Here is a 27,424-nt window from a genome sequence, read left to right on the forward strand (position 1 = left end):
TAAAAAGGAATCTTCTTGAGATGTGTCAATCGGTAATTGTTTGCATGTTAATCATAAACAAGAGGCAGTTTTGCATCTTGATACAAAAATCATTATACATTTAGATACAGTATACTGTAAAAGTGCATGTTTAAAAATGTATCCAGCTGATGAAATACTACAAAGTCAATTCCATAAGACTGATAACATTATCTTGAAATCATTTGTGAATAATGTCTTATAGTTACCCCTCTGACACCAGCATTTCCACCACTAACACCCTACAGAAGATAAAAAGCATATATTTCAGTAATGAGGTAAAATCATGACAAAATGTTTTACATGGTTAATAAATGGACAACTGTCGTCAAGAAAAGGCAGCATGCTTTTTAAAATGGGCAATCCCCATCTGACAGCAGTGTAACGATAATGTAGGTTTGACTTTCTCCCTTGTGTATTTGGCAGACTAGGTCACCAGTGCAGTATAGTGTGAAGAATCATATACAGGATTTGGTAGCTTAAAGATAACTGCCCTGCTGTATTTTGAAACATTCATAAAGAAGAGGAGTCAAGATGAACAGAAAATTGAAACCAAGGCAATTTGACATATATCGCAACGTTAGAAGGCTACAAAGTAGAGGGTAGCCTTTTTCTGTTGGTGTTTCTGCACTATGTCAGCATTCAGCTACAAGAAATATCCTATTTGATTGATAACAAATATAGTTTGGGTTTCCAAGTACACATACTTTGGTTATTTCCTATCCAGAGTACTGCTCATTAAGTGATATCTGAAAGACCTGGGGTTTTCTGCACAACATTAGTAAAGGTATCCCTTCATCTGCTCTATACTTAATATCATATTTCCAAACTAAACAGAAGTGTTGTCATTTTGGAAGCAATGCGTCACTGTTTTGACTTCATTTCTCAGAATTTTGAATTCAATTGTCTTCTGTCTTGGGTATCTCTGTTCCATTACTGTTAAGTTGTTGATTTATGAAGTGTAATTACGAACCTCCACAGTAGTACCATGTATTTAAGTGATCACAATGGTGAATCTGTAGGTCAAGTCTATCATCCTCATCACCTCTGAGCATATGTTTCAGGATGCATCTCTTGGAACTTGCAACCTAAAGTTGGAACTATAAATGGGAGGTGGGTTTATATGCTGTTTTGAAACATATCAAGATGAATGAGTAAATAATGAATCGCTGGCTATCTGTGATACCCCATTTGCAATTTTTCGAATGGCCACAGTTAATGTATAGTCTTCTAGTTCGATAATTGAATATCAATATGTTGTGTGTGTGTTTGTGTGTATATGTATATATGTGTATAGGTAGTATGGCCGAAGGGTTGGGGTAGGCGATGGGAGAGGGAATGGGAGAGGACCCCTTCCCCAATACAAATTGTCGACATTCAAGGTTTGAACTAGAAAACAACATCGTACCCTATCTGTGAATGATGGACTCACATAGAACCATGATACACAGTTATATGTGCATCCATATATTTAAAATGCAAAGTAATTATGTGATTTGGGTTGTGAAATGTTATAATATTGGCACACATGTTTTGAATATTGTATTGATTTTATCTACTTTATATTTATTTGCTTTTATGGTCTTCTGACCTCAATATAGTATTACAATAAAATAATGCATCATGTTATATATGTTTCTTAGCATTGATGGAAAGTGTCAAGATTAAATCAAGGGAATTATTGTAAAACATGAGACAACCTGTTTAAAATATATTGAAATGTATGATATATGAATCTGCCTTGTAATTGTCATCCAGTATTTCGTAACTTTGGAAATGTGAACCATTGACAACTGTTACATCTATCTGTGAGTTACAAAAATACCATCAAACACAATATACCAAAAGAATTCTGATTACAAATGTATACTCTACGATGCAATATTATTTAATGCAGAGAGTTCCACATAGGGCCACACTCATCAACTAATTAGATGTCAATACTATGAAAACCATGACATCTTGAAGCCGTGCACAAATATATTCTATTTACCCCTTGACTGCCACCAGCTCTGTCACCAATGACCTATAGAAGAGCAAAAACACATATTTGAAGGATGAGGTAACAATGTATGATATGATTATTTACTGTACAAATACGCCAAAGGAAAGACCCATCTCCTTTAACAGGCTTGATCCCGTCATAACAACTATGTTAAAGGCTTGTAGATTTCACCTTCTCCTTCCTTCTTTTTTTTTTCAGGCCTGGTCGCCAATTCTGAGTGTACAGTATAATGTGAAAGATAATAAGCACAACATGGCTACTATTAAATATCCATCCTTGCTGCATATTGAAATATACATCAAGTAGACAGGCCAATAACTATTTAAAGATGAAACCTGGAAAACATTGAAACTCCTAATTAGTTGTAAAAGAAAATCTCAGATGAATGCAGCAGAACATATGCCTTGGTGTATTTTAACATATAGCCTTTTTTATGAAAAATATGCTATCTCACTGATCACATGAATGCAATGTGTAACCTGATGATCAACATTGTGCTGACTTGCGGATGCGAAAAGTTTTCTGCTGCCTGTGAATTCTAATGTGCAAAGTAACCCTCAGCGCAAACAACATTGAGTTGTGCACGGAATGCCCACAACACACACCCACACAAACAAAAACTAGCACCAACAAAAATCCCTTGTGCCTGCCTTTGCACCACCATCCACCACTCTAGTAAAAGACTGAGATGTTACCCGTAACTCAAAGCAGCACACCTGTGAAATTGCGAACCGTCACCCGTAACCCAAGGCAGCACCCCAGCGAAATTGCAGACCGTCCCCCATAACTCAATGCAGCACCCAAACTATGTACCGTCACCCCTAACTTTAAGAAGCACCCAAACTACGCACCACCATCCCTAAGTTCAAGCAGCATGCAAACTATGTACCATCATCCCTCAGTTCAAGCAGCACTCAAACTATATACCATCGCCCCTAAGTTCAAGTAGCATCCTGGTGAAACTGTGGCCTGTCACCCATAAATCATAGCCGCCTCCTCATGTCCTGACACTTCCCACTACCCCCACTCACCTTGGCTCACTACTCCAAGCTGCCCCATAACGTGATCCCATCTCTCACAACAAGCCACATTCACCTCCGCCTCACACCCCAGGCTTCCCCATCAAGTGTTCACACCACCCACCAGCCCCACTCCTCTACGCCATCAACCCCAGATTGCCCCCCCCAATTACTCACACCTCCCACCTCCTCCCCTTACCTCTGTCACCCACCTCAGGCTGCCCCCTCAAGTGCTCAGAACATCCACCACTCGGACTCACCTGCGCCACCCACTCCAGGTTGACCCCTCAAGTTCTAACACTACCCCCGCTCACCTCTGCCACTAACCATGGGCTGCCCCCTCAAGTGCTCACACCACCCACCACGCCCACTCACCTCCGCCCACGACCCCAGGCTGCACCACTACCAGTCCAATGTTGATGAACAACCTACCTGAACTCCTCTGCTGTACCTTCAACATGAAGTACACTTGCCATATATTCTACTCCAACATGAATACCTGGGAGCACTGCTGTTGAATCCATGTATTTAGCTCCTTATTGGACTCCCTGATGCAACACACTCAGTTGCGCATGAATAGGACAGCATAATGTAGCACCAGCTACTCTTTGACCACTCCATGTACTTGTGATATAGTAATACATGGAGTGCAACTTTGCATATAGCTGTGCCCATGTGCCATTGCAAGCAATTGCAAGAAGCTTGGTATCTAGATTGAAATTAAAAATATGTACGCTACAATAATAAAATATAGGGAGCAGTAACAATGCCCAGAGATGAAAACAAAACAAAAGTCCAAAATGAAACCTAACACTATAGAACTATATACACTGGCAGCAGGCTCAAATGGCTTGCAGACCCTCAATCATACACCGCTGTTCTACCTCAAAATCCTTACAAGCATCCTCCAGGAATGATGCCCGCCTCCTTGCCCACCTCCCTTCCACCTAAGCTCTGGTCCTGGCAACGGTTGCCTCTCTTTCTGCTGCCTTTCCACCATCAGCTACCTCTCATATTCTCCCTGGATGCACACCATCTCCCTCAGCAACCTCCTTTCCTCCTGCCATTTCTCACCTAATTGTCCTACTTAGGGTGGAATGGCATTGCATCAACTGCCCCCTCACACTCCTCAACTGCTGCTGGCTGGTAGAGAGTAAGCTGCGAAGGTACCCCCTCTGACTGGATGACAATTGTCAGGGTTGCACAGCACCTGCACTGCCCTGATGTATCAGCTGTCCCTCCACTGCCTGTTCCTGTATCAGCACCTGGGCATGCAAGGTGTACACCTAATATGGCATTCTTGGGACTTCCACCCCAGGCACACCGAGACTGGATGGTGTTGGTGGGACTAGTGCACAGGGTGCCATGGTGATAGTTGGCACAGAAGCCTCCCTGCAGGATGAATGGGGCACAGAGAAAGAAGTGGAGGGGGGGCGGCAATTGCATGCATCAGCGCTCAGAGACCAACCCAGAGCAGTGCATTTGCCAGCTGGCCCAGGAAGTGGCTCACCTGCTTGTGATGCTGAACCGGCTCCTCATTAGAAGCTGAAACAGCATCACAAAGAGATGCAGTCCACCGCACAAGACAAGCCGGGGGGATGCACCACATCTCAGATGTCCAGCTGAATCTCAAGGGAGGCCTTGGTCTGGGTGGAGCGTGAGAAACCTGGGGGAATTCTCACTCCTAAACCCCCTGGATCCTCTTCTCAGGTGCCCAGTGAAAGGCCATGACTCTTGGATCCCGACACTGTGGGTGGAGAAGCGAGGGAGGATCACCTGGGTGGAGGGTCCTCGGAGATTGGGAGTGGGGTACACACAGGCGAGACATGGTATCCCCTTTCCCTGTTAATGACCAACCTAACCCTCCCCTGACTTTCATGGGCTACTGCAAGACGACTCCCCTCATTTACCCACATTTAACATTTAAAAGTCAGGGAGGAGAAAGAGGAGACCAAGAGTGATGAACAATACACATACATTTTACCACTGTAGTATTGAGATGAAGAAGATGCCTGCAGAGTGTGATGAAAGTCAGATATGTCCTCTTAATCATAGTCAGGCAAACCTATGTAAGGGTCCACTCCTGCAATGAGTTGAGAGGTTGCAGGTGGTGTATAAAATGATGGTCAGAGAACAGCACGAGGAGAGCAACAGGGAGGCCTACATGGGAGAGACCAGCCGAGGACCTTTTATGTGTGGAGTCAGCCGTGGTGGGACTGGAGTAGGTGTCAGGATCCCTGGAGATACCCCAGGGCACTTGTGGGGCCCAAGACAAGTGGGCTGTGCTATCACCATCGGGTGTACCATGGAGAGAGAGGACACCATTCGCGTCTGGAGAGAGTTCTATTCATTTAAAGAGAAAAGTACCTGGCAGGCAAGCAGGACTCGCAACAGAGGACCAGCCGGCCTCACAAGCAAAGGGGAAGCGGCAGGGGCCATAACAGGAAGACACAGAGAGCCGGTGAGTATCAGGGAGAGCACTTGAACACTGGGGCGCTGCAAGCAGACCATAACTAAGCAACAATCCTTGAAAGCAAGTTCAGCGAATATATATTGAATATCGAATTGCACAGAAACCTACAATTAAGCATAACAAATATATCTTAAATCCCATACTGTATGGACATTTAAAATTAAGGATTATGAATGCATTGTTCATATCGAACTGAAGGGACATTTTTCATTAACTATTACAAAGGCATCGTACATACAGAACTGAATCGAAATGTATAATTAAGTATAACAGATGCATAATGATTACAGAACAGAATGAAACCTTCAAACTAGACATATTGAATGCTGAATTCAATAAAACTTTATGGGCAAAACAAATATTGGAGGACAGCCAAAGTGCCCATGTGCAAACAAACTGCAGGAAAAGGAGCAACTGTGAAAGAGTGTAGCCACCATAGCATAGGGCAAGTTAGGCCTTATACCATCCTGACATTTGAGTTAATATATATCTTTTGTTTGAACTTTAGGTCTGTTGTCTGTGTCTTACTTCATGATGCCTTCACAGGAGGCATCCACAAACGTGGTCACTGCTGCAGCAGATGGCCAAGGGACAGGAGATTGTGCAGAACCCGCCACGGTGGACTGCACATCCTCATGTCTCTTGGCGCAGTTGTGCAGCCTGAACACATTCCTGGATGCCCCTACCTGACCCCGTGGAATGGCCTACAATCACCTCCTCCTCCACTTCCACCTCCATCAACCGTGATGACTCCAGAGAGTCTTTGGCCTTTGATGGCCCCTGTATGTCAGGACCCTGAGCCACAGCCGCTGAAGTATCCCCCACCACCTTTGCTTGGACTATTGTGTCCAGCTGGGGGGTAGGTTGGTAGTTTGGAGTCTAGAGTGGGGGTGCCAGAGACTTATATGCATGGGGATTGAGGACCTGGGTCTCTTTCTGGGTTGCACGCCATTGTGAGTTAACCATGTGGGTTTGAGTATGTAAAGCTGAGTAGGCCCCTTTAGCAGGTGGCTTTTCTTTCCCAGTCTGCCCTTCACCCTCTCCCCCTATTGTCCATCCTGTACTACTTTTCCATCAATGTGCCTACTGGCCTCTCTGACCTTGTGTCCTTCTTTTCCTCTCCTTCTATCTCTGTCTCCTTCTCTCCCCCTTCTCTCAGCCCTCACCCACTCTACCAGACCCCTTCTCCCCCTTCAGCTCACCAACAAGAGAACTTCTCCTTACTCCCCACTCCTGCACTCTCTCTCTCTGCTCCCCAGTTGGACATTATTCACTCTGTCTCCTCTTTCCCCAGCCACTCTTGGTCTCTTTCATCCTTCCCATCAGCTCCCATACTTGTACTTTCACTCCCATGCCCTTCCACTCCTCCCTTGGTCTTCTTTTCCCTCCACTGCATCCAAGGTTACCCCAAAAATCTTTGGCCAACCTTACAGTGGGTGTGCCCAACTTGCTTTCCTGCCATCAATGCCCGGTCTTGTGCCCGCATCCCAGAGCAGACTAACCCCTGTGTTCAGTGTGCATAATGTACTCAGGTGTCAATTTGTTTACTTCACTGTTAGTGATTACTCTGTTCCTGAGTTCCGATGTTGGTGTGTTCATTGGAGCTCACACTATTTGATGTCACCTTCTGGTTGCAATTTAAATATACACATACCCCCAAGGGACAACCCCATCCTTTTTAATATGCATGCATCTGTCCTGCAAGCTAGTAATGGACTTGTAGGTTTTATCTTTAGCCTTGTAATTCCAAAACTAGTAATGTGTGCCTCTAATTGCACATACAGTTGTGACTTCCGATCCAGAGTAATTCTCAATATTATCAGAATATCTGGATATCTAAAAAGCATTTTCAGGGGTAAGGTGCTTCCTGTGCACAACTTGACATTCACTTTTAAAGGTGAGTAAATGGTCTTCTTCTTTTCATCTGCTTTTTTTGATCTTAGAATCTTAGAATGTTTCAGAAACATGTTTTGGGCTGGGAGGATAGGTCAGGGGCAACACATTTTTCTTTGGAGTAAAACAATGCAGAGAAACACAGGTTTGAATCTTGGTCCTGTGCTTACAGACCGGTCTCTGGTTTGAAGTGTGTTATAAAAGATGAATTTGTTAATGTAGAGGTGCTTGCATTTTTGGAAAACGTGTGTTTTGCACTGTTCTTCACCCTTCTAAAAACCTTCAATTCAATTGTCTCACATCTAGGACAACCCTCTGCCATTGCTGTCACATATGGACGCATAATCATGACCCTTAAGTAGAGTGCACTGTATTGTAATAATGGCTTATTTAGTGGGTGAATGGAAAGCTTTGAGAAAACCTAGCGGAACTATATTGATTTGTTGGATTCATGGCAGTGGCTTGAGACGTGTCAAACAGTATTTGAGAACATTTGAAGCATGATCACATGCCAAATGTTCAATTGCACTGTGATTCACGCTATAACATCGACAACAATATGGCAAAAAAGTATAATTAAAAAAGGTATACTGTGAGACAAAATATTGTGGAAAGCTGAATGTGTTTTTGATAGAGGCATATTCATTACAGGTTTAGAAGTCAACACTATTAAGGTGAAAACATATTGAAATCATGCAACCGTAATATCTTATATTTACCCATTGGTGTCCACCACCAGCACCCTATAGAGAACAAAAAAACACATATTTCAATGAGTTATAATATGAAAACATGGTTTACATAGTTTTAGAAATGCATATGTCCACAAGGAAAAGCTCTATGTTTTCAGTATGCATGGCCCCCTCCTAGCAGCCATGTTATGAACATGTAGGCTTGACCTTCCCTCTTGATTATTTGGCAGGGAAGGTCACCAGCTCAAACAGAGCATTATAGTGTGATATATCATACACAGAAAATGGTTGATTTCAGATGATGTGCCTCAATGTATTTTGAACCATACATTAGGAAGACATACCCAGCACTATTTAAAGAGTAAACCTAAGTAATTCAGCAAATATCAAAGACCTTACCTTGCTGCAAAAAGAAGGCAGCATTTTCATTTGGTGCCCCAGGAGTGGATTAGCATTCATCCCTAAGAAATACCCTCTCTCAACACCTGTAATGTGGGACTCCAATTAATGAGCAGAACCCTGTATAGTTCATATACAGGGTTGTGCTCATTAATTGATATCTGTAAATGGTATCCATGGTGGTTGGTCTTGCGTAGCAGTACCAAACGTTGACTTTACAATGGTGAGTAACCTATACTCCGAGTAACCATCTGCTCTATATTTCTTAGAATATATCCTGAACATGCCAAAGAGTTTAGATTTTAGAGGGAGTGCACGTGTTGCTGTTATTGATTATGCTTCTCACTATCTTAAATCAAAGTGTTTCACATCCAAGCCATCTCTCTTCATTGCTGTTAAATGTTGAAGCACAATTGTGAACCACAACAGTAGTGCACTGTATTATAATGGCAATGATGGACATTAATGTGTGGTAAATCTGGAGGTATTTTCAAAAGTCCTTGTATCTTATGAGTATATTGTTTCAGATGTAGTTATTGTGAATTTGCACATAACGTTGGAAAATATATGGACCGTTTTTCATAGGAATTCGGAAACCAAGAGTTATTGTTAGTTATATATGCTCTTTAAGAACAATATTAAAATGAAGGAGTAAAGATCAGTAATTAATTCCTGGCTAGCAATTATCATATGAAATTATATTTGTATTTGTATCCCAGATTTTATAATGTAATTACTTGATTTGGTTTGTAAATTGTAATCATCTTGCAATATGTGTTTTTGTATGGTATTGTATTTGATTGATGTTATATGTATTCCGTCCCTGGATTTATTTGGACCTTTTACCACAATACAGTCTAAAATGAAATAAATGTCTTTGAAACACTAGAACACATAGTTAGAATGTATTGCAATACAGGACAGAAGAATTAAGATCATTACAATAAAAAGCTAATTGCATGGATGGTACCACCGACGATATTGCTTCCATGCTTTTAGATCACCTGTATGCAATTCAATTTTCAACATTTACCAGGCAGAGTGCAATGTTGTAGAGTAGAACCACCTTTATGCTTCACTTTTAACATGCGTCTTGTCAAAGGTAAATGTTTCATGCAAATTCTGCCGTGCAAAAGGCCTTTTCTAATGGATTCTTAATTCTTAAGGAATCTGCTTGCTTTTAGTAGGTGCTAATTGTAGACGGATTACATATGAATTTACACCAGCGTGCAAATGTCTTGCTGGCGGAAATTCAAGAGGTTTTACAGGCAATTTAGAATTATAACCCTGCAAAATGTTACCAACAACTACAGAGCGGTCTAGCAAGCCACAAATGACTTTAATCCTGATTTAGCAAAATTTCAAATGACCCTTAATCTGTTTTATTATGTGTCAACCAATATTTGTAATGTTTGAATCCAATGCAATTGAGTCAATGCTAAATATTACGCTTTGCTATTATTTAGAATATAACATCACCCAAAATATACCGCAAAATCTATGATTAAATAATTTAAACACTTTCAGATGCAATCATGTGGAATGGAAAGCGTTGAAGGGGCACATTCAGTAAATGATGAGAAGTCAATACTATTCAGCCTAAAACATCCTATTGAAATTACGCAACAATACTATCTCATGTCTAGTCATTGGTTGCCACCAACTGTGCCACCAATGCTCTGGGGAAGACGAAAAGCATGTATTTCAATACGATGAAGAAAAAAAAATCATGTCAAATTTGTTACATGGTTATTAAAAGTACGTGTGCCCCCAAGAAACACTCCCCTCCTCTTTAAGGTGAACAATCCCCTCCTTGCAGCTGTGTTATGAGCTTTTGGGTTGACTTTCCTCCTTGTTTATTTGAAAGGCACGGCACTTGATTCTGAAGTTACAAGATAGTGTTAAGAATCATGTGCAGAAAGTGGTAGCTATAAGTACCCAGACTTTCTGCATATTGGACCGTACATTAAGCAGACTTAAACGTGGGGAATTCAAAAGATATCCAAGACTGTAAGTGCTGTAAAATACAAGAAACATATTGATGCAGCAGAACACTGACCTCAGTTTATTTGAAGATGTACCTTTTTTAAGGAAAACATGCTTAGACAATGGAGCACAATCTCCCTGATCAAGAAAATGCAATGTGCAATACGATTCAATGCCCCCACCCAAAGAAAGTATGAATTAAATCAGGGTTAGTGTAGTTTAGGTTGTAGAGGGTGGGAAGTTTGGGACAATGTATAGTACTCGCATTAAAAGTAGAGTCAACATTTTCTTTTTAAAACAATACTTTTTAAAATAGATTTGAAAGACTTTGAGAAAATCTGATTTCAACATATGGAGATGTGTGATATGTGAATGTGTTGTGAGAGATGTTAAAGAATTTCGGCCTCATTACATGGAAGGCGGTGAACCATGGTGCTATTAGCGCCATGGTTCATGGTGGTAAAATACTGGGGTATTAAAGAGGTATTACCGCCCCATTCCAAGGTTGGCCGGGCGGTAATTCCCCCTGTCCACCATTGCCCTTCACCATTCCCATTTTTGCCCCATAGGGATCTATGGGAATGGGGAAGGCGCTAATTACGGTACCGCAAATTGCGGTAACGTAATTAGCTCCACTGGTCCCTTTGCAGGTTGGTTTTTAAGAGTCCGCCCTGGTTCAATGGGGACTGACCGGTCTATTCCGACCTTTGCGGGACCGGTAAGTCCCCATTGAAAATGGCAATCCCCATTCCCATTTGAGACCCCATAGGGCTCAATGGGAAGGGCGCAAATAACAGCCAGACGCGTGCCAAGGCCGTTATTTGCAAAGCCTACATTTTCTTAACACATAACGGGCCTGATTTGATGTATTTTTTTTTTAAATGGGAAAGTCCCATTCAAAAACACTTTGCAAATCAGGCCACATATAAATTCCTTTATAAGTGCAAAAAATAAAAAATAAACATATGGAAGAACTTCACAAGGAGACACACACTTAATATGAAACAAATCATAAAGAATACAGAAATACAACTGTAATTCTTTTCATTTGTCCAATGATATTGCTTCAGAAAATATGAAGTAAAGTTTGTTGAAACTGCCAACAATCTCTTAATCTTAACAAAGCGTGTAAAACGTGTTCTAGGTTTGCTTTACAAATGGCATCAGAAATTAAAATGGGAAACCCTCTCAACTCTGGTTGTGCAACTCATGCTCATCCTGTCAGAATAGCCCATTATCCCCAGCTGCCAATCAAAGCATGCTAGGGGAGACAACCGATATGAAATCTAACAGGGTGTCTCTTATGATGCTTACTTATAATGTATTCAATAGTAAATCCAAGTTTGCTGCTAGAGGGCAGTATGATTTGCAGTGAGGCAGCAATTTCCCAGCTCCTGCCTCTATAGATGTAGCAGGACTAGCAATCTTGGCATAATGTTCCTAGTAATGGTTTTAGCGCAACCAGGGAAGCCCCACCATGGACTATATTGAACACTGAATGTTTAACAGATACAATCCAAGGTATTCAATCTACCTCCAGTAGACAATACACAAAGATATTCTATACACGTCTCCCTAAATGTCAGAACCATGCAGAGACTGTGAGATTATTTACATATGATATATCTCTTCAATGTAAACTATGGTTCTGGATGGAAAGAAAATATAATGGCAGTGAAATAATCCTGGACATACTTGATATGTGTCTTGCCACACGGCCACTCTGTAAAGCTTTTTCCACTATACTGAGGTGCACAGCAATATAATGTTTGCATCTCAGTACTGGGAGACCATTAGCCGAAGACATTATACTAAATGTTCGTCAGCAATGAAAATGTATCTCCCGGACTTACACATATTTATCTTAAGAACTTTTACCAGAAACGAAAAAGAAATATGTATCCATCTATCATTCTCTTAAGAGTGGGTTGTGTTGTTGCCATTATCACTGCACTGTCTGCATGGAGCACAATTGCAGAAAATGCCACGATATAGACATCAAATATCACCCGATTTCAAGACAGAGGATGAATCATTGACATATGAATTAAATAGCAGTTAGCACCCTTGCAGGAGTCATCATTAACAGGAAATGTGTAAGAAGACATGTTATTGTTCTATACTTTCAGCATGTATTCTGTGTAAAGCCTGATTATTGGTTACAAAAGATCTGTCAGAATGGTCAGAGTGAACAACATATCTCCTAACTTAGTTATTTCAACAAAATCAAAGGCTGATGAAAGATTCAACCATACGACACAGAATGAGACATTGGCCCTCATTCCGAGGTTAGAGGTAAGGGAAGAACGATGCCGGTAAAGGAATACCGGAATCACTTACCGCTACAGGCTATTCTGACCTGTCAGACCGCTATTTACGGCACCGTAAACTACGATGCTGTAATTATCGGTCTTAGGTGGCGCGCGCGCCCCACCATGCTGAAATTAGCGGCATGGCGTAAACCTGAGCTGGTCACAAGTAAGGAGCACATGTGAATAACTGCCTCCTTAAGGCCATAAAGTACCTTACTGGCATGGAGTACATACAGGCATCTCAGAGAAGGAGTAAAGAACCCTGAGCAGTGGTTCCCAGAGCCACAGGTCCACACAATCAGCAAAGGTGTAGGCAATGGAGTCTGCCACAGCAGAAAAGGATCACACCTACACACCACACCCCCTCCCACACCAAGATGAGACCAATAGTGGTAGCAGTACTTGAAGCAGGAGGCCCTGCCAGCAAGGGCACAACCACATGAACTACACCAACAACACCAGGCCCCCCCACTGAGGAGACACTGGGAGAGAGGAGGGGGAAACAGGCCCATCATGCAGCACCAGTGCAGCCTCCGTCACCACCCCAGCAGCCCCCATTCTCACGCAGTAGGTCTGATCCCTCAAGGAAACCCCTGAGCAGATACACACCCCCTACCAGCTTGAATGTGACACCATCACCACCATAGTTGGGCCGAGAAATTGCCAGATAAGCGAGCAGCATACAAATACACACCGTTCTCCCAGCACAACTGAAGGTGGTGCCTGTGCCTCAAACCCATGCCACAGGCACCTACCAGCACACAGTGGGGCCCATGCATGGCATGTCACAACCGTCCATTACACGGACGCAGAACCAAGTGATGGATCACCTCTGCAAGCTCACAAGGGGCTCCAAATTCCTAACATGGACTACCCAGGAGATATACGACACAAATGTTGGCCCCCATGCATTGGCAGGCATGCCAAATGACATGGGTGCCCCTGACAGCACCCACGTGGATTAGGTGGACCTGCATGGCATACAGGTGGTGAATCACAACCTCAAGCAATATCACTCCCCCAACATGCAGACGGAATGCAAAGCAAGCAAGAACATCACACATGGGTGGGCCCGACATCCAGGAACAACTCATGACTCAATGGGCCAGCTGAACTCCACGCTACCGTGCCGCATGGGGTGACATGCAGGATGATGTGCCCGATTGCTTGGTGAGTCGTCTGACTGTGTCTTGCCAGTTCATTGGTGCCATGAGGTGGGTGCCTGCATAAACAAACTGGGTCGAAATGATGAAGCCCACCAAACACTGTGCCACAGAACCAGTGTAATGGCACATGAGTACAGATTCCCACATCGATGGAGTAAGGCACACAACAAACACAACATTACCAACATCTGACAAGACCAAATCCCACAACAAATTCACCACTCATTGGTGGCCCCCACAACCGTAAGGGCATATAGGAAGACACACTGCATATGCAGAATGTGGCTGCCTCCAGCATGTCACCACACCGGAGAGTCATCCCTGTGAGTGGATTGAACTGAGGGCAGCAGGGATCCCACACCACATCACCGGTTTGGCACACCCATAGGAGTGGTGGAATTCACCGTAGTATGGATCAGAGCAGTTTGATGAATATGAGCCACTGACTACAGCCAACACACCCAACTACGGATTCACACAGCACTTCATGGATCCAACATCAAGACTGTTGCATGCATCAACGAAGCACGTACCACGAGATGTCCATGCCATTTTCATGGACCATCTTGTAGACGCGCCACCCTACAGCATTCCATTGCACTGGACACATATTATGGCCATGAATGGGCTAAATGCATCCATGGACATGTGTGTATGGGCATCAATTACCTACTGCTATGTCAGACAAGTTCAGTTCTCCACCATGACAGTCCAAACACTTACCTTAATTGGCTAGATATGCAGGTGTTGGTGGCTGTCCCTTGACACCATGGTACGGGATCCCTGTCAGTAACCCACATGACAGGCCCAGGGAGCCCTAAAATACTGGCCATACCCGTGCATGCGTGGAGATGAAGCAGTCACCTGGCTCGCATAAGGCACATATGACTTGCCGAAGCTGGACTGGTGGGGGACCCAACTACTGCAATGTGGTGTCCAAGAGCCCCATGTCATGTGTAAAGATGAACAGAATGTGCATCCCTTGGAATGTGGCTCTGTCCCCTGACATGGGACTGCTAGCAGCAGATGAAGATGGAGTGAAGGAGGAGGAGGAAGGGGCAAGACAGCATCATGGAGGCAGTGCAGAGGAGGGACAAGTCGTGTGGCAAACAATGATTGGACATAATAACCAAAACACATGTCTGCAGAGGGCGGCATTACATGGGCACACAGGGCACTGGGTGTGTGTATATTTGTAGACCATGCCCTGCCAGACATCATAATACACATTCCATCCACCCCCCACCTCCCCCCAACTCCACAACAAACCCTCACCCCCGCCCACCTCCCCCCCAACTCCACAACAAACCCTCACCCACCTCCCCCCCAACTCCACAACAACAAACCCTCACCCCCTTCCCCCTCTCCCCCAACTCCACAACAGTAGTCCCATGTAGTCCATTAAAGCCACATGTGGCAGCAATGCCGTTTAATCCATGCTCCCGGGGGAGGCATGTCCCGGCGCCGCGTAGAACGCAGAGTGTGTCGCGGTGGGCTTGCCGGGGTGGATCGACTTGATGAGGGTGTGTCCTCCTGCTGAGGCTGCTGGTTGGTATGCGCAGACTCAAGGGCATCTGCGATGCATCCTAGGACGTCACACAACCTGTTGGTGCTCTCTGTGAGCGCATGATGCAATTCCCTGAGTTCATCTAGCCACTCCACCCTGGCCTGGTGGTTGTCCTCCATCAACCCAGTGATGAGGGCAGTCAGCTGTGTTGCACGAAGTGCATCCCTTGATGGTTGTTCATCCCTGGAGGGTGTTGGGCCTACATGCTCTGGCATGGCCTCGACTGGGGAACTGGGGTCAGGATCGGCGTCTCCATGTGTATCGGCAGGTACACTACGGCCAGGTGTTTCAGGCTCCCCAGAGTCACTGCATGTCACCAGGGGGACATTGCTGGGCTCGGGGTTGTGGACTGCGGGGTAGAACTCCTCCTCGGATGCCCCACAGATGGACAAGGGGCTGTCAACATTCTCCTGGGGGCCCGTAGCTGCCACCTCCCCAGCAATGCTAGACTCCTCCGACCTTGGGGTGGCCATTGTGGCAGGCGCTGATGCAGGGAGGGATTGGGGTGGTGCATCCTCCTCTGACCTTTGTGGAGCCGGGGTTGGTGTTTTTGTCTGGGCTGGTATGCGGCGGACCCTGCCTCTGCCCATAGAGGTGGTTGGATGGCTCGTCTGGGGGTCCCCGCTCTCATGCTCAGTGCCTGTGGGGGTGGAAGAGAGGGACGACATGAGTGGTTGTTTGAGGCGCTAATTACATTGATGGCTGCATTCACATTTCAGTCATTTGGGGTTTGTGGCTTTTGGGCGTTGCAACAGCTTTAGTACATATGCATGTGTATGGTATGTATGCAGGTGTCGGAGTAACTCAGCCTGCCCTGGTAATGTGCAGTCTGGCTCGCACACTGCCGAACCTGCTGCACAGTGTGCATAATGGGATTGGCCCTTGATTGCGTGGCAGTTGGCTCTGCATTATTTGGATGGGGGGAAGGCAGCATGACAAGGTGCCTTTGACGGCCCTTGGGGGAGTATACATCATGTAAATGCCATTGGCAGTGTTGACTTTGGACACTCACCTCCATCGGCAGACGACGTGGCCCTGAACTCCATATCGCTGATGCCCTCTATCGATTCTGTCTCGATCAATGATGCACATGTCTCCTCCCATGGCTCCAGTCTTATTGGAGAACTTGCGCCCCCTCTGGTCTGCAGTGCCTGACTCCGGTTGGTGGAGAGGAGGCTCCGCACCCGCAATTTATCCCACCGCTTGCGGCAGTCCTTGATGGTGCGGGGGGGGGTGCCGACTGCGCTCACCCTTTGGGCAGTTTGTGCCCAGATGTTTTTCTTCCTGATTATTGCCTCTCACTGTATGTTGGTGCTCAACACGACGTCAGCGTGCTCCACCAGATTGTCCACTATGGCCTGCAGCTCTTCTGGGCTGAACCGATTCTTGCAGAGCCGGTCCTCAGACTTCTTTGAGGCTTTAGGCATTGGTCCTGGGTGTGTGGTCCTTTACCAAACTTCGGATTTCTCCCAAGGGTGCTGCCTGAAGAGGATGGCAATGGATTGTGTAAAGATGGCCGCCTCGCTCCTTCCCATTCCTGTGCGATGACGAAATTTCCGGTTCCGTTATTTTGCGGTGACCCTAATTTACGGCATCCGGTATGTGATCGGCATGCAACTCATTTGATATACAAACTGTAATTATATACATTTATTGCCACATTTAAGGGTATACATGAAATGTGGATGACTGTTGCAAAATGCACTCTAGAATGCACTTAATGTAAAATTATAGATTACCCTTTTCCAAATTGTGGGGTGCTCTTTGCTATTATAGATGCTACCCCATGATTGCTTCAATATAGCTGAATGCATACACACTGGTTTTTCCATTCATGCCTTCTTGAGGGGATTTACCTAATTTGAAATAGGTAATGTACAATGCAATTAGGGGGCAGAGGTTTTGAGTGATCACAGATTGTAATACAATTATGATCCCAAAAATGTAAGCCATATTTCTGTGTATGTGTGTGTGGGGGGTTCACTACCCTCGCTGGGAAAATACATCACACAAACACTTACACAATGAACACCCAGAAACTTCTTATCTGAACTCTCATAAAAGAATACAAGGTACCCAGCACTTCCAATAGCAGAGGCAATTTACAATTGGCAACTACCCTTGGGAGTGTTCCCTCACTGTAAGAGAGGCACTAAAATTAACCCAAGAAACACTAGCAGAAAAGCTGACTAACTGAACATTTGTCTAACATTTGCTATCAGGTTGCATGTTCATTGATCTTTCAGGTATCTGTATTGAATTGTGAGTGCTTAGGTACAGCATTATCGATTGATAATGGCCCAAAATTCTCAGAGCTGACATTGCACATTCCACATACTATGCACCGCCGCACAACACATGGTTTTCATTGACTCTCATTACTATCGAGGATACATTTGATGCTGAAATTAACTTGTTTCCCCTCATTTCATTTAAAGTGTATCACCTCTCAGTTTTCTATCTCCGACTACTATCTGCTAGTCAAGAATAAACTGACTATCAGTATGTGTGTGGCGTGTTTTATTCCATGGTACACATTTAAAATTAGTCATAAGATTTTGAAGCCTTTCATAATCCTTCCAAAACCACCTGTAACCTGACAATCAGAGGGTTAGAAAGTGACTGTATGCCAGGAACATTGTGAGATAAATTATGGTGAATTCACCACATATAAAACTAAAGGCATATTCATGAAAGTGATTATATGTCAATAATATTCAGGGGATGACATAATCTTAACATTGTCCAACTAATTACACCACGTAAATCCTACAGGAAACAATAATCAGGTATTTCAATGTTAGGAAAATGTCAATTAGAATTTTTTAATTTCAATTCTATGTACAGATCTCACAAAACAGCTACATTCCACCATTTTATTGCACGTAGAGGACAACTCAAATTGGTCTAGTCAAAACAGTCAGGCAAGGAGAGATTACTTGACTATTTTCTGGAGGACAAAGCTAATGTTTTTCATGTTCACTGATTGTTCCTACTATGTGTTGCTGAATGAGCTGTTAGGTGCAGCCTTAATGAATGATATTGGGCAAGAACACTCTCGTTGGTGCATGGCACAGTCTATGCCCTTTTTCAAATGGTTTGGTGCTCTTTGTTATTATAGAAGCTGCCACATGATTGCTTCCATATTGTTGAATGCATACACACTCCTTTTTTATTCATGCCTTCTTGAGGGGATTTACCTAATTTGAATTAGGTATTGTACAATGCAAGAAGGGGGCAGAGGTTTTGAGTGATCGTGGATTGTAATACAATTATGATCACAAACATTTAAGCCATATTTCTTTGTGTTTGTGTGTGGAGGGGTGAACTACCCTCGCTGGGGAAATAAATCACACAAACACTTACACTGAACATCCAGAAACTTATACGAACGCTCATTAGAAAATCCAAGGTACCCACCACTTCTAATGGCAGAGTCAATTTGCAATTGGCAACTCCCTTTGGTAGTGGGCCCTCATTATCAGAGAGCCACCGAAATTAACCGAAGGAACGCTACCAGAACTGCTGACTAACTGAACATTTTTCTGGGGGACAAAGCTATCAGTTTGCATGTTCATTGATGGTTCTGTATCTGTATTGAATTGTGAGTGCTCAGGTGCAGCATTATTGATTGATAATGTTCCAACATACTCAGAGCTGACATTGCATATTCTATATACATTGCATCCTGCACAACAAATGGTTTTCAATCACTCTGAATACTAGTGAGGATACATTGGATGCTGAACTTAACTCATTTCCACTCGTTTCATTTAAAGTGTTTTTTTTCTTTGATTACTATCTGCTAGTCAAGAATAAATGTGACTCTCAGTATTTGTGTGCTGTGTTTTGTTCTATGGCTCACATTTTAAATTAGTGGTGGATTTTGATGCCTTTCACAATCCTTCCAAAACCATCTGTAACCTGACAATCAGAGGGTTAGAAGTCGACCTACGCCAGGAACATTGTGAGACAAATTATGGTGAATTCACCAGGCATAAATACAGAGGCACATTCATGAAAGTGATTACATATCAAAAATATTCAGGTGATGACATCATCTTAACATTGTCCAAATATAATATGTATTACTTACTTTAAGTTGATCACCAATTCTACCATCATCGCGCTACAGGAAACAATAATCATGTATAAAAATGTTGGGAAAATGTCAATTCGAATTTTTAAATGGTAATTCTATGCACAGATCTCTCAAAACATCTAAACCCCACCATGTTATTGCATGCAGAGGAGAACTCGAATTGACCTAGGCAAAACGGTCAGGCATGGAGAGATTACTTGACCATTTTTTGGAGGACAAAGCTAATGTTTTGCATGTTCACTGATTGTTCCTATTATGTGTTGCTGAATGAGCTGTTAGGTGCAGCCTTAATGAATGATATTGGGCAAGGACCCTCTTGGTGGTGCATGGCACAGTCTATGTGCAATTCACTAGGCCAAGCCCAATGTTTTAAGTGAATCTCATTAATAGTGAGGATGCACTTGATCCTTCAATTAAGCCAACATTTCACTTTTTTCAATTTAACTTTCTCACCTCTAAGTTATCACTCTTCCATTATTGCTACTTAAAATAAATCATTGTGTTCTTCAACAATAGTGTACAGTGCTGTATGCCAATTTTCTGTTTTTTTAAAACAAAAATATTTTTTATAGCTTCCTTAATCCTTCCAAAACTATCTCCTGGCAATCAAGAGGACGGAAGGGATGGTACTTTGAGGTACATTCTGAGATGCATTGATGAGAAATGTTCTGACATAAGTTTAAGGGCACACTAATTCAATTGAGTAGATGACATTGCTATTCAGCAGGTAGCAGCATTGTGAAATCGTACAACAATCATACGTTTTACTTAAAATATGTCCTTCACCAACTTTGCTACCAACTCACTGCAGAAGGCAAGAAGCATGGATTTTAGTGTTCAGGAACAAACAATTTGGTGAAGCCCGGCTGCGTAAAGGGCGACTGCTAAAATTCTGCTGTTTGGCTGTGCTGCGCCAAGCAACTTTACTCTTCATTTCTACCTCATCAGACCTGAATCCATCTCAGTGAGTTCCCCCCTCGCACCCCCCGCCTTGTGAGAGGTGAGAGGCTGGTTACGAGCGTGTGAGAGAACCGCTGCAACGCTGTGACGCGGGCTGAAGCCCCGCCCACTTTTCGGTACCGCCCACTCCAGGAAGTGAGGATTGAAAAAGGAATCCCAGCGACCCTTGCGGCGTGAAGCCCGGCTGCGTAAAGGGCGACTGCTAAAATTCTGCTGTTTGGCTGTGCTGCGCCAAGCAACTTTACTCTTCATTTCTACCTCATCAGACCTGAATCCATCTCAGTGAGTTCCCCCCTCGCACCCCCCGCCTTGTGAGAGGTGAGAGGCTGGTTACGAGCATGTGAGAGAACCGCTGCAACGCTGTGACGCGGGCTGAAGCCCCGCCCACTTTTCGGTACCGCCCACTCCAGGAAGTGAGGATTGAAAAAGGAATCCCAGCGACCCTTGCGGCGTGAAGCCCGGCTGCGTAAAGGGCGACTGCTAAAATTCTGCTGTTTGGCTGTTTGCTGCTTTACTGCTGCTTCTGTTGGAGTGACACAAACAATGACTCTACGAGCAGAAGGTCCGCAAACTCGAAAGAAAACTATACTACAACGCCTTTCGACAAATCCCTGGTCGATGATGAAAAGTGCTGCTGGGACCAAGGTAAGCAAATCAACAGGACATGTGCTACTGTCTATAAACAAATCACAAACACTAGCAAGTCCAATAATGACTGGGGCCAGTAAATCATCATTAGCCTCCACATTTTCGTGCTCTGACGAGCCATTCACATCTGAAGATGCGCCAAATTTGTTAGGGCAGTCTGATATTCAATTAGATGCCCTTCAATCCTCACAAGTCAATCAAGTGTTAACCTGCTCCTATGCTTCTAAACCCACTGGCAATCCACCTCCTATTGATGTCTCATGTGACTGCGAGCATGTTAGCACCCCTGCCGCTTTTGTATTCAAAATAACAAAAGACAATCAATCACAATCAGCTCATACTGCATCTACTATTTCGGCCTCTCTGTCAGACACAAGTTCTACACCTTCTTCTCAACCGATGACAAGGGTTTCGGCGACCCTCTCATCACTCAAGTCTGGCAAATCAATGAACGACGCTGACCCTTGGAATGATAAAGAACCCCTTTCGAATCTGGTGTCCGATGAGGAATTGCTAAAAATCTCTAATACAGACTTGGAACATCCATCAACAAAAATCTTGCTTTCAAATCATGCTGTGGGCAATAAATCATCACAAACACCCATAAATGCACAAACTTTAAATGTATCTGTCACAACTCCTCCACATCAGGAAAATATCCTTAGCGGTCTGAAAGTTAAGTCAATTTATCCTCAGTCTTCAGGAATCACTCTTGATTGTCCAGATTTTGAGAACATCAGTGGTTTAGCCTGCCAAGCACCGGAGGCCAGCCTTTCTTCCACGCTAATTAATAACGATCAACAACATGGAAAAACCATTGAAAATACCTTTCATCCTTCAGAACAGCCTCTCAACCCACTATCCACACATTTAGAGCGGAGTGCAGTTGCGCGTGCCAGTCGCTTACAAAGAGTAGCTGAACTAAAGAAGAAAAGCATTCACATCAAACTTCCTCTACCGGGACACTCCACTCAGAATGTAAGTACTCCGCATTCAACGAATATCCACCCTTGCGAGGAAGCCCACTCTTTGAACCCTGTGAAAAAATGTGGATTAACCAAACCACAATACAACCTTGTTCTTCATCTTTTCATGAATTCGAACCACAAGCACCTGGGATATCATCTGAAGCCCTTACCCAGATTCACAACAATGTACAGGCTGCTTCAGCCATTGCTCTAGCTCCATTCACAAAAATCTTCGAATCCCTCATTGGAACAATTTGCGACCAAGGTACTGCTATATCCAACCTTATGTCTAAAATTGACAAGCTAGAACACTTTTCGAGTTTTCTTCAAGACCAAATGACAATTAATGCCGAAACTGCCACGAGATGGCAGGATAGGCTGAGTGATCTTGCTGCTAGGCATCATTGCCAAAACAACGCTCTAATGGAGGGCCTTTTAGATTCAGTGAAGTGGATGCGGAAGATTGCACCCACCCAAGTTCCTGATCCCTCAGTGACTCGACACATGTCACCCGAAACTGTTCATTCTATTCCAACCAGAGCTTCAGTGACAGCTTCAATTGAACCTATCCAATCAGGCCCTGTATCGACTTTGCCAGCATCCACTCACGATGCTCTAAAGTCAACTTCGACTATTCAGGACCCAGGTCTGAATGCGAATAACATCGTACCACCAGTAATTTCAACAGGCAAAATAGACTCAGCTCAAACTGCTATCGCAGTAAACTCATTTAACATCTTTAAGGGTCCAACAAAAACTATTACCACTACGACAGAAAGTAAACTGAAAAAGCCAATCAGAAAACAAGTACAGCCACCAAATAAAATCAAAAGTACTCTATCAAAACAATCACAACAAAAGAAGAATAAGTTTGTAAGAAATCTTACTACTCCAAAGAAGTTAAGCCTGTTTTCAAGACCATCTTCAACTGTACCTGCCAAAAGCACTGGTGACAACAATCAACAAACTTCATCAGGTACTAAACTTAGCCAGCCAAAGTTCGCAGTAAAACGTAGGCGGCTTGACTTGAGTCTTTCGTCCTCTGAAACTGGCTCCTCATCCTCCTTAATTGACCTATGTAACTTATCAACTTACTCAGAAGATCGTGTAAATTCTATCTTCACTTCTGAAGAAGACCAAATTGCCAAATCATCTGAAGACCTCTTAAGGAAAGTTAAAGAGGTAGACAAATGCTCAAAACCACCACAAGCAAATTCAGTTTTTAATCATCTAACCTCTGCTCCAAAAAAGGCCCAGCAACAATCGTTAAGTGCAAGGCTAAATCCCAAACAAACATCAAATCAATCAAAACTGCACTTACTTCCAACTAAACGAAGCTCAGGCCCTGGAAACTCTGAATCCGGAAAATATAAGTGGAAACTCCGTCTCCAAAATGTTCACTCAGATGGAAACGAAGTCAATTTAAACCGAAGAAACATTTTAAAACTGCTTGCATGCATTCCACCGTTGCGTGCCATTTCATCTGATGACATCAAAATTGTGGAATATGTATCTGAAACAGCTTCTGATCAAGTTCTGCTGCACATGGGCTCTGCAGCAGTAAAAAATATGTTACTTCAAGCAAATGAAGACCTTTTGGTGTACGGCTTTGACCTCACTCTTGAACCATCTGCCCTGGATACAACTTCGTCATCTGCTACTAAGTTGGCCCATGAGGTAAAATGCGGAGCTGCTGCGTGTGCAGCCCTACGTCAGTCGTTAGTCTCCTCTCCTGACATTTTAGACGCTGCCATGCATCAGTCTTTTGAAAGAAGAGCTACCAACTCCAAAAGATACCCACAAGGCCCACGTAAATAACAACGACAACAAACTACCAAGCAGGAGCTAATCTTACTGTCATGGAATACCAAAGGATTTAAACATCTATTTAACACATTCCAGGAATCCCTGGAAAAAGTCTTTATTATATGCTTACAAGAAACGTGGCTACGCGATCCACCTACCTGCGACGGCTTTGTCACCCTAATAAACCCAGCTAAAAAGAATTCTAAAGGAAGACCATTTGCAGGTTTAATAACTCTTTTGAAAATCGGGAATCAGTGGACGCTGGTCAAATCCACGAACCCCAACCCGTTTGTGCAAAGCACTCTAATCAAATTCTCATTAAAAACCACAATCCCTAATCTTTTGATCATAAATGGATATTGGAATCCCGCTATGATTTCATCGACAGCCTTCATTCAGTCTGTTCTGAACGAAATTGATCATACTTTTTTAAAGTATGAAAATGTTTCAGTTATAATATGTGGGGATCTAAACTGCAGCTGGTTTAAATTCGATCCATCTTCTAAACTAAATGTTCGGCTGCCAGATTCTGATGTCATTTCAAGGGGACAACAATGGGCGAAAGATCTTCTAGATCGTAACTGTTACATGTTAAATGGATCAATTCGGGGCGACTCTCCTGCAAACCCCACATGGCACAGTATGAATCGGAAAAACACGTTGGATTACATCTGGGCCTCGTTTGATGTACTCGAAAAAGTAAACTACCTAAATGTGCTGCCAACGACATTAAGTGATCACGACTTGTTGCGACTAGCCTGGTGGGAGGACCTGGGCAACTCTCTAGAAAAACATCCTGTTCCACTTCAATTAAATGCTGCAGGAAATAGATTGAGAGTAAGTGGTCCAAAGATCAGCCACTTAAGCCTGAATTTGCATACACTTCAGACAGTAGAATATACTCCACTCATGACAGACTTTATCCAGATAAATCTTAACTCAAGAGTTGTCGGAACAACCCCGAAACATCTATATAGTCCAGAAATAGCAGAGGCAAAAAAATTACTGAGAAGAGACGTCAAGTTGATTAAAAGAACACAATGTGATCAAACCTCCAAGGTTACAGAGGTAAAGAGGCGACGGCAAGTCTACCTCAATTGGCTAAGATCACACCTTATAATAATCGATCAAGGACGAGCGGAAACCATGTTAAAACTACTGGCTCAGAAAAATATCCGTGACATCTGGGCTATCTTAAATAAAGGTCGCTCGAAATCTAACTCAGCAATTTTTAATGAAATATCAAGCAAAAAATGGCAGGACCATTTTACTACAATATATGTAGACTCTGTATCAGAATTCTCTATACCTTCTACTACATCTATCTCCAGTTGGAATATTATACCTTCATGCGATGAGATTGAGCTCGCAATTTCTAAGCTCAATAACTCCAGAGCTGCTGGCCCAGATCAAATCTCAAACTTGACGCTTAAAAAGCACAGAAAACACTGGGCCGTATTCATTCATGAACTCTTTTCTCAGATTGCACTCTGTAAGAAGATCCCTTCTTCATGGACCAAGGCCATAGTGGTCCCAATTTACAAGAAGGGCTGTCGGGCTGATCCGGTGAACTATCGCCCGATCGCCCTTCTGGACACAATTGGCAAGATCTTCGGATCCTTTCTGCGCCAACACCTGGTAAATTGGGCTATCTCATCTGGCAAATTTGACCTTCGTCAAACAGGTTTCACCAAAAACGTGGGAACTGATGTAAATCTCACACTTCTGTCGCTCCTGAAACTGTCAGCAATGGAGGCGAAAAAAAAAATCTTTTTCGCATTTATCGATCTCCGTCAAGCCTTTGACGTTATCAATCGGGCTAAATTGTGGGAAAAATTACATCTGTGGGAGTGCCCGAACCATCTGCTAGAACCCATCATCGCCCTGCACTCGAACACTTCAATTCAAATCAGAATCAACTCCCAAGGGGACCTCACAGACTCAATAAGAACGTTTAGAGGCGTCAAGCAAGGATGCCCACTTGCAGCAGACCTCTTTAAACTCTTTATTGCTGATCTTCCTGATTGGTTAAAATCTGCCCACTGCTTTCCCCCGAAACTCAATGGTCAGATCATAAACCATCTGGTGTACGCTGATGATATAGTGCTGGTAGACCAGACACAAATTGGCCTTCAACATCTTCTTTCTCGCCTGAAAGAGTATCTATCTGCAAATGAGTTGACGATAAATACTGAGAAAACAAAAATCTTGTGTATTGGTCGATCCATGACGAAAAAAGACAAAGCATTCCGATGGCACATAGATGGAAAAGTACTTGAGGTCGTTCAGTCGATCCGTTACTTAGGCGTCATGGTCAATGACTCACTTTCAGAGACTGCTTGGATTGAAGACCTGATAGCCAAAATAAAGATCTTAAGCCTTCCAGCGGCCAAAATCAATGCCGACTACGGGAAATTCTCCATCATCCCGGTCATAATGTTTTATTTACAAAAAGTCGTCCCAACAATCACCTTTGGGAGTGAAGCTGCGTTGAACATCAACTATGATGTCTGGAGTCGACTGGAAGGAAAGTTTTGGAGACGGGCATTGAATCTTCCAAACTATATTCCAATATCAGCATTAAGATATGAACTAGCTTTAAACTCTATCTACATGTCAATAGTTTGGAAATCCTTAACACTTTTGCGTAAGATACATCTTGGCGCCTCTACTTCTACTTCTGCCTATAATATACTTCAATCAAGCAAAGATGCGACAGAAAATGTGCTAATTAATGCATGGAGGAGCAAGTTAAATCGAATCATAATTGAAGTAGGCACATCTGAGGAAGAGCTAATTCAACGTCCCCAATATGCCAAAAAGAAACTAGCAATTTGGGATTGGATTATAACCTGCAATAACCGTTCTGCTCTTAAATCCACGCTACCCCCTTCGAGAAGCATAGTCAAGCTTCATTGTCAACCAAAATTTCTCACTCACTGCCCTTCGCGTCATCATAGGGCACAATTTCTGAAGCTCCGTCTAAATGCTCTACATACCAATGAGATGCTCTGGATGCGTAGGAACAAAGACTCACTCGATAATAAATGCCGCTTCTGTAACACATCAGCAATCGAGTCCTTAAAACATTTAGCAGTAGTATGTCCCTCGCTAACCAACCTACGCGAAATACATCTAAAGGATTTCAAATCACTAACTAAAGATGAAGATGACTGGGGGGACTATGCTGTGGCAGGACACAACATCAAGTTGTCCTGTAATTTAATTAATTTTTTCGATGAAATTTTAAATTCAGCGCCCACATGTCAGATGACCTAGGCAACGGGATAATCGTTTGACTTTAAAGTGGAATTATTAACCATAGTATTGGCAAAGTCTAAATGTTAAAATGAAACGTGCGAAAGAAATGAGCATTTTATTCTTTCGTCTGTCTTAACGAAATGTAACAA

General features: G+C 43.3%; 1 protein-coding gene across 1 annotated transcript in view; it reads right to left on the reverse strand.

Moving 5' to 3' along the window:
- The window catches only part of LOC138579940 (uncharacterized), a 256,110-nt gene that overhangs the window by 25,987 nt on the left and 202,699 nt on the right, over positions 1–27,424 (reverse strand). The window contains exons 38-41 of the mRNA XM_069650158.1: positions 19,627–19,659; positions 8,128–8,151; positions 2,012–2,044; positions 228–260 (exon numbers count right to left, since the gene is read on the reverse strand). Of these exons, the coding sequence (XP_069506259.1) occupies positions 228–260; positions 2,012–2,044; positions 8,128–8,151; positions 19,627–19,659 (123 nt within the window). The remainder of the gene's footprint in view (positions 1–227; positions 261–2,011; positions 2,045–8,127; positions 8,152–19,626; positions 19,660–27,424) is intronic.

This window comes from Ambystoma mexicanum, chromosome 3p, assembly GCF_040938575.1.
Source record: "Ambystoma mexicanum isolate Mex_15411 chromosome 3p, UKY_AmexF1_1, whole genome shotgun sequence".
Lineage (NCBI taxonomy): Eukaryota > Metazoa > Chordata > Amphibia > Caudata > Ambystomatidae > Ambystoma > Ambystoma mexicanum.